The sequence below is a fragment of the Acipenser ruthenus genome, chromosome 26 (assembly GCF_902713425.1).
Source record: "Acipenser ruthenus chromosome 26, fAciRut3.2 maternal haplotype, whole genome shotgun sequence".
Lineage (NCBI taxonomy): Eukaryota > Metazoa > Chordata > Actinopteri > Acipenseriformes > Acipenseridae > Acipenser > Acipenser ruthenus.
This window is the reverse complement of record NC_081214.1, coordinates 17,153,077-17,166,174: the sequence shown is the minus strand read 5'-3', so window position 1 is coordinate 17,166,174 and position 13,098 is coordinate 17,153,077. Positions and strand designations below refer to the sequence as shown.

Here is a 13,098-nt window from a genome sequence, read left to right as displayed (position 1 = left end):
AGTAGACCAGCCGTTTTATAATGAGAAGTGATAGCTTTCTGCAAGGAAGATCTCTGAACATATATCAGTTTGAAAAAATAAATAATTGAAAGTCGTGGTATCTTGTTGAGATGCAGGAGTGCTTTTCTTCAGTATATGAGTATGAAACATTTATGTATCACGTCTGACAATGATTGTTCTATTTCCGCGAATGAAAAATTGCATCTTTCTCTGTGTAATGTGTCTGTGGGGTTAAACAGCTATTATTGCTAATGATTAAGGATACAGTTTTGGCACAGTGATTTTTAGTACATTTCACAGGCGAGTTGCGAAAAAAAAACAAAAAAAACAAGAATTCACGGAAAGGCCACCAAATAATGTAGCTTTAGCTACATCAACATACACAAGAGCTTTTAAATAGTACACCAAAACCAATAATATAAAGACTATTGCTTTTGACTTCTGTCAAATAATTGCTTTTATTACTGTGTTCAGAATTTTTTCTGAGTAGCCTACAGAGCACTGCCCCTTTAAAAATAAAAACAAACAACAAAACAGAGAGTTGAAAAGTCAAATCACACACAGGCACTGTGTCCAAGAAGTGGGGCATCACAAAGATCAGAAAAAAAGACTACAAAACAGATAAACCTCTAGTTTTATCTAGTTTGCGAGAAATAATAAAAAAAAAAAAGTTTAACGGCAGTTAAAAACCGTATCCTTACTAATGATCCAGCCATTTGGCTGGCCAGCTGTAAGGAGGGGAAAGGAGTTGTAGGATTCTAAAGTAATTCAAACGTAATTATTTCCTTTCAAATTGAATTTACACGACAGTGTGAGTGCTGTTGTTAATCAAATACCCTTGTCTCTCCTCATTGCTCCCCTTACGCTAAAATAAAATGACAGGATTTAAATTGAAACTTTGGAGGCTTGATGATTGCCAAGTTCCAAAGCAGAATTGCTGGGGTTTGGATGAACTTATCCCAGTTTTCAATGCAATGCAACCAAAATGTGTGCCAAACTTCTTAAGCTTTCAACAGCTCTCTGTGCTGAGTGTCCCTTTCAGAGGTCAAGCATCACTGAAGCAGGATGGCACAGTATGATTTTTAATTTGGAAAAAGCTCTTGCAAGAATAGAATTGGTGGGGACTAACATGGAGGAGACGACTGAGTACAGTACTTTTAGAAGCTTCTACAGTGAACAAAATTAAATAATAATAACAGGAGTTGTAATGGTAATGCAGTTCATAAATGGTATGGTATTATAAAACCTTAGGACTCTGAAAATGTGACTATTTAAGTAAAGAATGACTAGTCGATAGAGTACTATTGTGAATACAAATTTAGCAATCAAAAAAGTTTAAATTTTTGCATCTTGAACAAAGGGGCACGTTTGAATAAGAGCAAAGCTCAACTGAAAAGCAAATCATGCAGATCAAGTGGTAAAAAAATAAGACGAGAGTGGGCAAGACTGTACAACTGAGCTAAGCAAAGGTATGCCAGGCCTCTGTGTGTACTGTAATTCTTTGTAAAGCACAATATAATTGACTTGACAAGGTCCAGGTCACAGAGTGAGCAGTATCAGATGAAAGGTTGATATTTCATTACATCTGCACCTGTTTGTAGAAAACAATAATTGCACCCCGGTGATTAGTTGTAAGCAATTATTACTTTAATTGGAAGAAATCGGCTCCCACATGCTCGCATAATTAGTTAGTTAAATAATTATCCCCATTATTCTCTTCCAAAATATACTTCAGGTTGCCTGTTGATGGTATTTATTTTCTGTGTGTCTGTCGGCTTAGCAGATCTGCATGTTGTGTTACCAAATGACATGTTGTGTTACCAAATGTGTTACCAAATGTTTTGTGTAGTTCAAGGACTCACAATGGTTTCTTTATAGCCAAGCTTGAGACAAGCAAAGTGAATATCAGACCATGTAAGATAATTTCCCAGAATATTAATGAAATATTGTTAGAATTTTAAATATACTTTAGTGTGCAGTATTCAAAAAAAAACAAAACAAAACACAAATAAAAAACTTACAAATTAAATAAATCATGGAGAACTTCACATAGTAACTACCCTAACACTGTATGTAAATGATAAATTATTTGGGCCAAATTGTACAACAATTCAAATTTAAAGAATATAAGCATGATGCTTTTGTGCAGATTTAATATCATTCACTATAAAAGTACCTCTAAGAACTCTTTTGCTGAATACATAAAGCACTTAAAAGAATCACAAATTCTGCTTTGCCTCTGGCTGACATATGCAGTCAGAGCTGTCATCAGCATCAGTTTGGCCAAACAGGACCCTGCAGAGCAGAAAGTGATACCGACTGCACCTTTTGTGCTGTTTAACATGAAATATCACATGCAAAAATAGTATCATTTCTGGCTGTTGACCTAGCACTACTGACAGCGCTTGCTGTGCAATCTTATAAATTGTGCCGGGGAAAGCGGTCCTGGATGAAATGCAGCTTACAAGTTGTATAATTAGAGGCATATTATTCTTTTTTTGTACTGATTACTCTTACACCAAGCCAACATTTCTCAGCTGCTGAAGGAAAGTATATGTACAAATATCTCAGTGCAATTCTTTTTTTTCATTGTTTTTTTTCACAGCCTCGCAATCAAGCATACCCCCACCCCTCAAAAAAAGAAAAGCTGTCATTCCTCCATGAAAATATTTATAAAAGCTATCTCCCTAGAAAACTGTAATCTAGACTGATGCTGTCATGTTTAGTATGTTAAGACTGGCGTGTTTAGGCAGAAGGATCTGATTCATTTACCTTAACAGATCTAAATATCATCACAGTGAAAACAAGTATGTCAGTAACATACATGTCCTGCCATATTGTAGCAGGGTGAGAACTGTGCTGGCTATTTAATGAGTGCACGGTGTGTTATCTCTCCTTCTCTCTGAGTGGTCGGGAGGCGGGCCTTGGGGGCTCGTTAGACCTATAAAAATAATGCTTTGCAATTTCCTCGGTCTTGCCCTTCTAGGAAAGGACAGCGGGAGCTGAGCTGATAAACAAAACCAAACCCTGGAAAAAAAACCATAATAGAAAGCCAGTGTCTGGAGACAGAAAAGGGACGAGCAAGCATGGCTGAGGAAGACAGCAGCTGCCAAATAATTGGATCAATTATTACGTACCCGAGTGGGACGTTTAGAAGTAGTTGGGGAGGTCTGGGCAACCCCAAGAGTTATAGCGAGGGAATAGCAACACAGAAATAATACCGGAGCCGCACTGAATAGCGGTGGCTATGGAACACTGCCAGGAGCAGCACCTTTGGTTTGTAGGTTTATTACTGTGTTTTATTTTCTCTTTTGCTTTCGCATTTGGTTATGGAATATTATTTTCAGCATGTGCACTTAAACTGTGACTGTTTCTACCTGTGTTGGTAACCCTGTGGTCCTGATTACTGTTGTTAGTATTCAGACCACGGACAAGAGCACCCTCTGCGGGCAAAAATAAATCAGTGCACCCCAGTGCTTTTTCAAAAGAAACTTCTGTCTCCTGTGTTAGTGAATTCCCCACAACCCCTTCACACATATAGATTCAGAATTAGAGCTACGTGTATGATGACAAAGACATATATCAACAGAAAGACAAACACCCTATCTAGCTCCAGAATTTGATATTCTCAATAATGTATGCAAAATAGTGGTAATACCATGCTTGATGACAACTGGATAATAGGTTCTCTGATATATGCAAAAATGTTTGATGTGTGACATATGTATGTACATACGACCGCCTCCACTGCATCCCTTTCAAAAGGAGATGTCATCCCTTATGGGGATAATAAGGCTGTTTGTATTCCAAGGTTATTGGAAATTAAACATCAGAAAGTGCCTGTGTGTCTCATCTCTGTATTTCTATCTGTAGAAATATGTAAAATGTCAGGAAGGATTTGATGTCTTAAAAGACATCACTATTTAGATACACAACTGTTTATGTCATTTATATAGAACCTACATGTTGTTTATACAAATTGTGGCACAAACATTCAGCCTTTCCAGTTGGTTTGGTAAAGGACAATAAATAATGTTTTTCTCCTCATCTTTGTGCTGAAATTGAGTACATTATTTTAGTAATGAATTTAGTGCCCTTGCAAAAGGTGACAGATTCACCGCTCTGATGACTTACTCATTCTGGTTCAGGAACAACTACGTAAGTCAACAGAGGCCAGTAACAAAAACTGTCTTTCGTTATTCTTTTTTTTCCCAAATACCATTTCAGGGTCAATTGCAACGAACTTGCAGAGTTAGTACGGAGCTGCGTACTAAGTTGCGTACTAGCTAGTATAGTAGTATCTCGGGATCATCCCCAGCTGCGTACTAAGTTAAAAACAAGCGAAACAAAGTTGGAGGCTAGCTGATCCCCAGCTTTAGTACAGTACTAAGGATCAAGCATTGTTGTTGTTACCAAACAGGAACTGAAGGGGGCTCTAAATCATTCATTCATTCATTATCAGAACCGCTTCATCCTTTTACAGGGAGCCAAACATGGCGCAAGGTGGGATGGCTCTGAATCAGAACATTTGAAATATTTGTAACAGTAATGTATGTATTTTACGATATTATGAGCTAATAATCATTTTTACAATGTTACAAATAGGCCAACATTTATACATAAATATAGCACTACTGACACTTGGTTGAATATTTTATAGGCAGTCTGTGTGCCCTGATATGGAGTATTTTATCATGCATATATATATATATATATATATATATATATATATATATATATATATATATATATATATATGCATGATAAAATACTCCATATCAGGGCACACAGACTGCCTATAAAATATTCAACCAAGTGCAATGTAATGAAATAAACTAGCAAAGCTGGTTTTTGACACTCAACACACACGGGCTGTTTCGACACCGTTCTCATTGGACCACAACAAGTACAAAACAGGGAAGGGTTGGTATTCCGAAGAAGTATCATAGATAATCACTTCTAAAAACACCCTGAGAAGAGCACTGTTTATTTTATTTTTCAATGTGCCCCCAGGTCCTACTATGTATAATAACACTTAACTCACATTCTACCCACTGTGTCCCTACTCCTCAATATCCCTGCTCGCCCCTAATCAAATTTCCCTGGTGGAGCGCAACCCAAACAAGAACCAGTTGTATACAGCGTGTCCACAAGTGAGATGGTGAAAAATATTAACCTAATTATTTCAAAGGCATAAAAGGCAGTATAGACAGATATTATACTTGACATTAATTCATATTTTTCAAGCTGCTTTCCACCCCACAAGCTCAGTGGTAAGTTTAGTGCCCTGTGATGTCCTTTTGTGTCCTGCGTCAATGCCATCTTGTATGTGACGACTGTAAATCTATACTTCTTTTTATTTTTATTTTGTGGGCAATAGATTTGGAATCCATTAATATGTATGTGGTACCACTGCATCCAAAGGCCTTCCTAATTGTTTAGATCCTTCAGCCTGTTTTAAAATACGAAAAGAAAGATATCAGGTTATAACGGCTCAATTCTAAAAACAATGTTTTTTAAGAAATGTATTGTTTATTGATTTGGCAGGGTTAATTACCCTTCATATCAAAGGCTTACAAGATAAGAGGGGCAGGGAAACTACAGAACCAATACCCTTGTGATTAAAATAATAGTTTAAAATAAGGTTGAGCTGCTTTTTAAATATTTAATATAGTAAAGCCGATCTAAGACACTCAAAAGTTAGAAATGCTTTGCTAGAGATTTAATTAAGCTTCAGGGAATTGTCTTTATTTCTTAGGAAAACTGAAAAACATTGGGAATTTAAACAGAAAAAAAGGGACTGGCACTGTTTTTCTAATAATGGTGTATCGCAAAACCTTATTGTAATTTCCTATTGTCTATACTGCATAAACGATAGAGATCGCTTGACTTGATTGATTATACGGATTCTGCCACTGTTCAAATGTCATCCTTTTTAAGTAGAATACCTGAAAAGACTTTCTTCTTTGAAAAAAAAAAATAAATAAATTAGATTGGCATTTTTTATTTAACCTTTTCTCCCTCATAATTGAGCTCAATATAATAACTTTCACCAAAAAGACTGGCATAATATAATAGTTAGGGATTACCTTAAGATATTTTGGACTGCTTTTCAGAGATGTCATTTTCAATTCAGGACTCATTGAAGGCTGTTGGCCCTATTTTGAAATGCAAAGACAATTGTATAACATGAATGATAAATAATTGCAAGAAACAACTTAGCTGCTGGGAAGAACATGTTCATATACATTTCTGAATAATTTCATATTGTAGTGTGTCACCACCCTAAGGGTGAAGGGTTAACAGAAACCATCCAGGGTGGGCTGCCTGGGGAGTACCCCCTGGCCAGGTGATTAGCATTTGTAACCAATCACTCATGTTTCGTGACAACTCTTAAGACTGAATACAAATCACAGTAATCATGATTTTCATGAAGACTTTCTCTTTGCCTTTAGCAGCTATCGAAGTGAACCTGCAGAAAGCACTCGCTGAAGCCTCAGAGACCTGCACACAGGAGTGCCTCATCCTGGGACACTCTGACAGCTGCTGGATGCCGCCTTCCTTGACCCAGTTCCAACAAACCACAAGCGCCTCGCTGCCTACCTTCGGATTCCAGCAGGGCTGGGCCCATGGAACCAAGCCTGATGGTCGCCACACTCTGAGCAGGTCTGTCCCGAAAGACAAAATCGATAAGAGTCAGGGAGGGAACAGGCCGCAGTTCTACAACACTCTGGATAGACACTGTAGCACCAAGGAAGATCCTGTCAAGGTCATCCCCCTGGCTAACTTCACCCCATCAAGCCAGCAGGCTCCAGTCTCTGGGGGGACCACCATCTTTGTAAATGAGCATCAGCTATAAGACCAAGCCTAGGAAGCTGTAACCCACAAACACCCTCTCGGTGGTGGATGTCCACTTGTAGCTTCTGCTTTACGTCCATGCACATGCCAGCTTGCATTTGCGGTATAGCAGTCTTGCTAATATCTATGTAAATAAATCTGAGACGCAAATTTGCTTTAGTGGAAAAAAGGATCTGAGGTTAAGAATACAAGTGCTTAAGATTCCGAAATGGCCCTGTACATATTAAGGTAGTTTTATGCCAAAGTGGTACCTAAATCAGGATAAGGTTGTTTAGATATAGGGATGCAAATCTTGTTTGGATATAGGGATGCAAATTACTCAGAAGCTGCAAAAAACATTTGGCACAGAATGAAATTAAAATATTTCTGTAGTAAAAAGAGACTTTTGTGAATATTGCAGTAGTTCAGTAATGCTTAAAAGTATACAGGCTAGTTATTAAAGTAATTGTAGCACTACTTGTTAGTGTGTCTAGACTAAACACAAGAAACATAAAAGGAAACCATACCTTAACAGTGGGTTTCTCAGACCCAGATTAGAACTAATCTTGGAATATGTTACCAAATGGAGCATTAGCTAGTCCAAGATTAATTCTAATCAGGGTCTGTGACACCAATTTTAAGAGAGCTAAGTATCCCATGTGACTGCTGTTTTCTCAAGCCCTCCTTGAGATGAACCTTGAAAATCTCGAGCCATGTCAGATACTGAATAGAATCCTAAAATATTTTTTTGTCTTGTACCTCAACTTAGTATGTTATATGTATTAGTACCAGCACCAAGTAGCCAAGTGACTACAGATAACCCAGTTTATATACAAGTATGTTGACTGACCAGACTAAAAAAAAAAAAAAAAATGCGTTTATGTTTGTCTGTTTTTTGGAAGCCATAACTAACCCCACTTGATATTGTTGAGAGATAAACATTTTCTCTCAGTGGACATTTTGAATTCAGATCAATACACTGACAATTTAGGTCTTTCTTAATACCTTTCTTATGCAAATATTGTGCTAGTCTTTACTTATCTCATTAACATAAGAGCCCCAATAACTCTGGAGCATTGAAGACCAATTATAATTTTACATTTTCTCTTTTATTATTTCAAATTGTTTAAAGCATAAGAGTAGTGTGCATCATGATATGTGCTATGGAACCAATTATGAAAATATCTCCTTTGCATAATTACTTAGATCAGTAGACCAGTCATAGCCCTGGATGATGGCAGTCTAACAAATTAATTGGCTTTTCTTTTCTACTTTCATTTACCTTGCATAGTTTATAGGAGTGTTGCATAGGAATGTGTTGAACACTGTACAATAATTTACAGAACAACAATCAGGTTAGACCGTTATATACCTTCTGCACCATCTTACAAAAACAAAACAAAGTGCAGCAGTCAGCAAATATATTGAATTGTGTTTCAAGACAAGTCCCAATCTGGATTGTTTTCTGAACAGCTTTCAAATTGCACTGAAACAAATAAACCAAACTGAGTTTTTTTATTTTATTTTACCCCAGTGAAGGAGTACCTCCCAAGGTGGTCTCGGTTTGGTACGATCAAAACAAAATCTGGAAGGCACTGGGTTTGTTAGGAGCATTTGAAAGTTTCATCAGTACCGTTTGTGATACATTGTTTGGTACTCCTAAGTAAGCTTCAGTTTCATTGACATCAATATAAATCATGTACATTTTGTTGAAAACTAGCTTTATGTGCCAAACTTCGTTTCTTACCCTCATCAAACCTTTGAGAAACGTAGAGATTAAAGATTATGCTCAGAGACAGGAATGTTCTAGATCTGTTTGCAATGTGCTGCAAATTCTCCCTATATTCAGGTATTTTTAAGCTTATTCTTGTGCTACACCAAAGTTTAGTGGTAAATCCAAGTCATGTATTCTTGAGTTTCTCAATTGGTTATTGAAGTGCTGCTTTCAGAAACAGTACTTACTAACTAGTTTTGTAAGTGATAATCCATTTCAGACCTTAAATACTCTGCACTTACCAGCTTCATAAGTTATATGGCACGTACAGTATGTACCTGTTATCGATGTACAATGCATAGGACCCCAAAGCTCTTCTACTCCTAAGCGATTAAACAAAATGAATAACTGCAGCTGAAATTGCAATCGACATAAAGTAAATAAATGTTAAAATATACTGGGTGATTCATAATTACATCAGTGTTGTTTTGCATTGTTTTCCACTTACTGTAAATGTTAACATTATTGAACTAGCCCTCTTGTTGACCAAACCATGCATCACAGAGTCTCTCTGTCAGACATTTTTCTTTTGCATATCATCCTCCACTTTTTATGATGCTCCGATAATGTCAATTATCAATCACCCTGTACATATCAGATAAGACAGGACAGATGCAGAATATACACAGGTGTGTCAAAAGTCATTGCATTCTGCTGCTTAATATAGGTGTTGGCTACAGAGTTGTGACACTGTGTTCAACAGTTAGACATATCTGCTGTAAATATGGCAAATGAGCTCTGGTCTGTAAGCATTTGGCTGAAAAAGATAAACTTTTGATCGCTCTGTTTATTTTCATGGAGGAACAATGCATTCTGTGATATCTCTGCTCAGTGCACGAAGCTTAAAATCAACAAGGAAAGCATGCAGGTCAGTGATCCAAATGATTACTTCATTATAAATGAGTCAACCCAGCAGAGGAATTAAGTGTGCCATAAGAGTTCCTGTGTAGATTGCCATTATAGGGCTGCACTGTTGCTCGTTGAACCAAAAGAAGACACTTGCATCAGCTTCTATTCCCTATCTAGCATTGTAATTGATTAATACATTTAATTAAGGAATATAATCACTGTGCTGGCATTCTTAGGGGAACCTGACATCTGCACACCCAATGCCAGACTTCATTCTTGAATAAGAGATCATTTTGTTCTGGATATATCTTGCTTCTCATTGATGGAAAAGTCACGTGGTAATATTCCATGAATGCTAAACTAGTTCAGTGACACCATTATTCTTCTACATTACACGCTTGAGAAGTTCAAAGAACTAGGAGGGTACTGCAATGTATTTAAATGCAAAGCCAATACCCTCGACCATGGAGTTACTTAGACACAACTCCTTATAGCTAAGTATGTCCATTAATGCATTCCTGTTGGTGTATGCCATTTGAAATATTCCCAACAGTGATTTCTAGCTGCAGTTTTATATCTGTTCCATAAGAAAGGTGGGTGTTATAGTGTAGGGTGGTATACTTATGGGGGCGTATCACATGTAGGTGTTGTCCCTTTAATGTTCTCAACCCAGTTTTAAATGATATAGATGTAATTTAACTCTCTGACCTTCAGCACAATGATTAATGGCTTAGGGAGAACCAAGAAGATATAGGGCTGGATATAAGACTTGATTCATCCTCAGTGTGTTTATAACACTAACACAAACAGTGCTCTTGTTTCAAGGTCAATATACAGAAGAGATAGAAAAGTGCAGCTTTCTCTATATAAATAGGCCCACATTTAAAATTCATAGTAAAAGTAGGTACTTGATGATTTCTTGCTTCTCATTTATCAGACTTTAAATAGTATTAAGTATTAAGATGGTGGCAATATTAAAGTGTGATTGTTACACTAATTTGTAAAATGATCTTAGAAATGTATTTGATAAAGTGAAAGGGCAATATATTTAAAACTATCATGAGCATAAATCATAAATGAAATCTCCTGGTCCCTAATGGGTAGATGCCTCACCGTTGAATAATTAATGCACAGACTGCTGAAATTATAGAGGAGGAAGAATGGGGGGGGGGTTACAATTAATTGTATCATTTTTATTTAATGTTCCTCAGTATTCACTACTGAAAAAAGCGTGGAAAAAAGACATGAAATGTGTTTATTTGACCAACTGTGCTAACCAAAAGTTTAAATACTATGGCATTAATTTCTTTGATATGATTGCACGGGCAACATGAAATACCATTATTGTACCCTCATGAAAAGGTTTTAGTTTGGAAACGCCCACTACAAAACCAGTAAACAAACAGGAAAGTATACATGTGTTAAAACAAACAAAACAACACACACTTTTGTATTCATTCCAGTAATCGGTTCATAGAACATGCAAGAACAGTAGTGGGTGGTTAATGGAGAAATCGACAGGCACATTCCTTTAAGCAGGTGATAATTACCACCAGTGATAGTCATTATTGCCCAGTTGGTGTTCTCCAGTTAGTCAAACTGCTCGTTAAGTGGTTTGGTTGTCACACTTGGTTGGTATTTTAGTGATGTTCCTGTCAATAGACAGAAAAGTTCTCCCTAAAGAAACACAAGTAGGTGGCGCAATCTGTGCTTCAAAGCTGCATCTAATTAAAAAAAAAAAAAAAAAAGGTGTGAATAATATTCAGCAGATGCTAACTTTGGATTTTCATTTGGAGTAAGCAAATGGCGAAGAAGGCTTTGGATAATAATAGAAGAAAAATATATATTTGGAGTTGAAAGAAAGAGCCCTTGAAACGGCTCTTGATCCATTTGTTGATGGGGGGGGGGGTTTACTTCCATGTCTGTCGTTTGTTATACAAGCCTGTTTTAAACACTAGATTTCCCACTTTTCCTATAAAAATGCATTCATACACTGTTCAAATTATAAAATGACAATCTGTGTTTTAAGCAAAAATACATGAATAAGTAAATAACTTTGATGTTTTGCCTGGGTATTCTTTATGTACAGTAGATGCCATGTCTCTTGTGTTAAAACAAAGTGTACAAATTATTGTTGTATTATATATGCTTGTAAATGACGAGAAATTGCTGTGTATATTAGTTATTGGAGTTCACAATTGCTTTTGCAGCTTTATTGTATGCCAGCAGGTCTAAGTATTTTGATCATTCATGGTATATATTGTTATTTCAAATGTAAATTATTCCCACCCACAGGCAGTAACTTTACTGTGGAAATGCTTTCACCTAACCAGATTTGTTTGGTGTGATAATTTTTTCTTTGTGCGATAAAATTTAAATGGAACCATTAAATATTGCAACTTAACACGAGAGGTATATTGTGTGTTTATGTGTTTGTTTGTTTTTTTTCCTAACTGGAGGTGCTATTGTAATCTTATTCAGGGGATTATAATATGACTAATGTAGCTCTGTTGAGGTGTTTTGTTAATTTTCCTGAGATCTTTCTGCACTCCAACACACTATGATGAACAGTATAGTACAGAATCCTTTAACCCTTTCAATTCCACCATATCTTTTATGAAAATATATAGACATATGTACACATACAATCAAATGGTATAATGATTAGCAGAATTTTGTAAATGCATATTATGTATCAGTATAACATCTTTTCTACACATTCCAGTTCTATTGCTTACCAAGTCTGCAAGAGTACAAAAATAAATCAGTGTAAACATCATACATTTCTGATTCGTTCCTTTAAAATGATGATTTACACCTTCGATAACACCCACTCAAGGTTTAAGAGATTTTATTAACAAGACATACTGGATTCAAATTACCTGCAATCAACTGAACTTATTAATATTTCAAGAATTGGGGTGCTATCTGTAAAATTACAATGTTATAGGTGATATAAAATGCATTTTCATGTCTGGGAAGTCTTGTTATTGTTGCAATACATTTCTCAACAAGAACAGGTCATATATGCATTCCTATATTAGCTAGGGGCTGCAAATACTAGGTCTCTTATTTGCTCTACAGTTTTTAATACTGTGTTTACAGCATTTATTATTGAAAACAAACATCCATTGCTGTTGCTATTACATGCAACCATTTCCATAGGAAAACTAGCTATAAACGTAAAGCGACGATGATTAAATGTGTTAAATATTCAAGCCAAAATCCTCATGTTAATTCTCCTTCTGTGAACATTAAGCGTTGTATGCTGATTCTATCTTAAAGACACATCACTACATGCAAGCTGGATTTACATAACATGTTTTCACAGCCTTATATTCGGCTGCCACTCTTGCTTTAAACTTTCCAATATTCTTGTTGTCGTGACTCAAGTTTCACAGTACTGTTCTGCTGAAATATGTATGATTCTTGCAGCAACACTCTCTCTACATTCCATACCTTGACCTTATATGTTAATTGCACCATGGTGCTGAACAGACAGCTCCTTTTGATATTATTGGATGAGACTGAAAAGGTTAGGTATGATGATGTGATGTTGAAAAAATGACTCCTATTAGTTTTAATGAAAGCAGTGCCTGCTTAGTAGTGTTGAGTTGCAACCTGATTAAATGCTTTCA

The 13,098-nt window shown here is 36.3% G+C and overlaps 1 protein-coding gene across 5 annotated transcripts in view; it reads left to right on the top strand.

Annotated features, from left to right (window-relative positions):
• The window catches only part of LOC117430689 (protocadherin-11 X-linked-like), a 256,376-nt gene extending 244,512 nt beyond the window's left edge, over positions 1–11,864 (top strand). For 4 of the 5 annotated variants that reach the window (XM_059000971.1, XM_059000973.1, XM_059000970.1 and 1 more), the window contains one exon: positions 6,459–11,864. In XM_059000971.1, coding sequence (XP_058856954.1) covers positions 6,459–6,859 — 401 coding nt within the window. In that variant the 3' untranslated portion in view covers positions 6,860–11,864. Of the gene's footprint in view, positions 1–6,455 lie in introns of all 5 variants that reach the window. The other variant, XM_059000972.1, reaches the window with a different exon arrangement.
• The last annotated feature ends 1,234 nt before the right edge of the window (positions 11,865–13,098 follow it).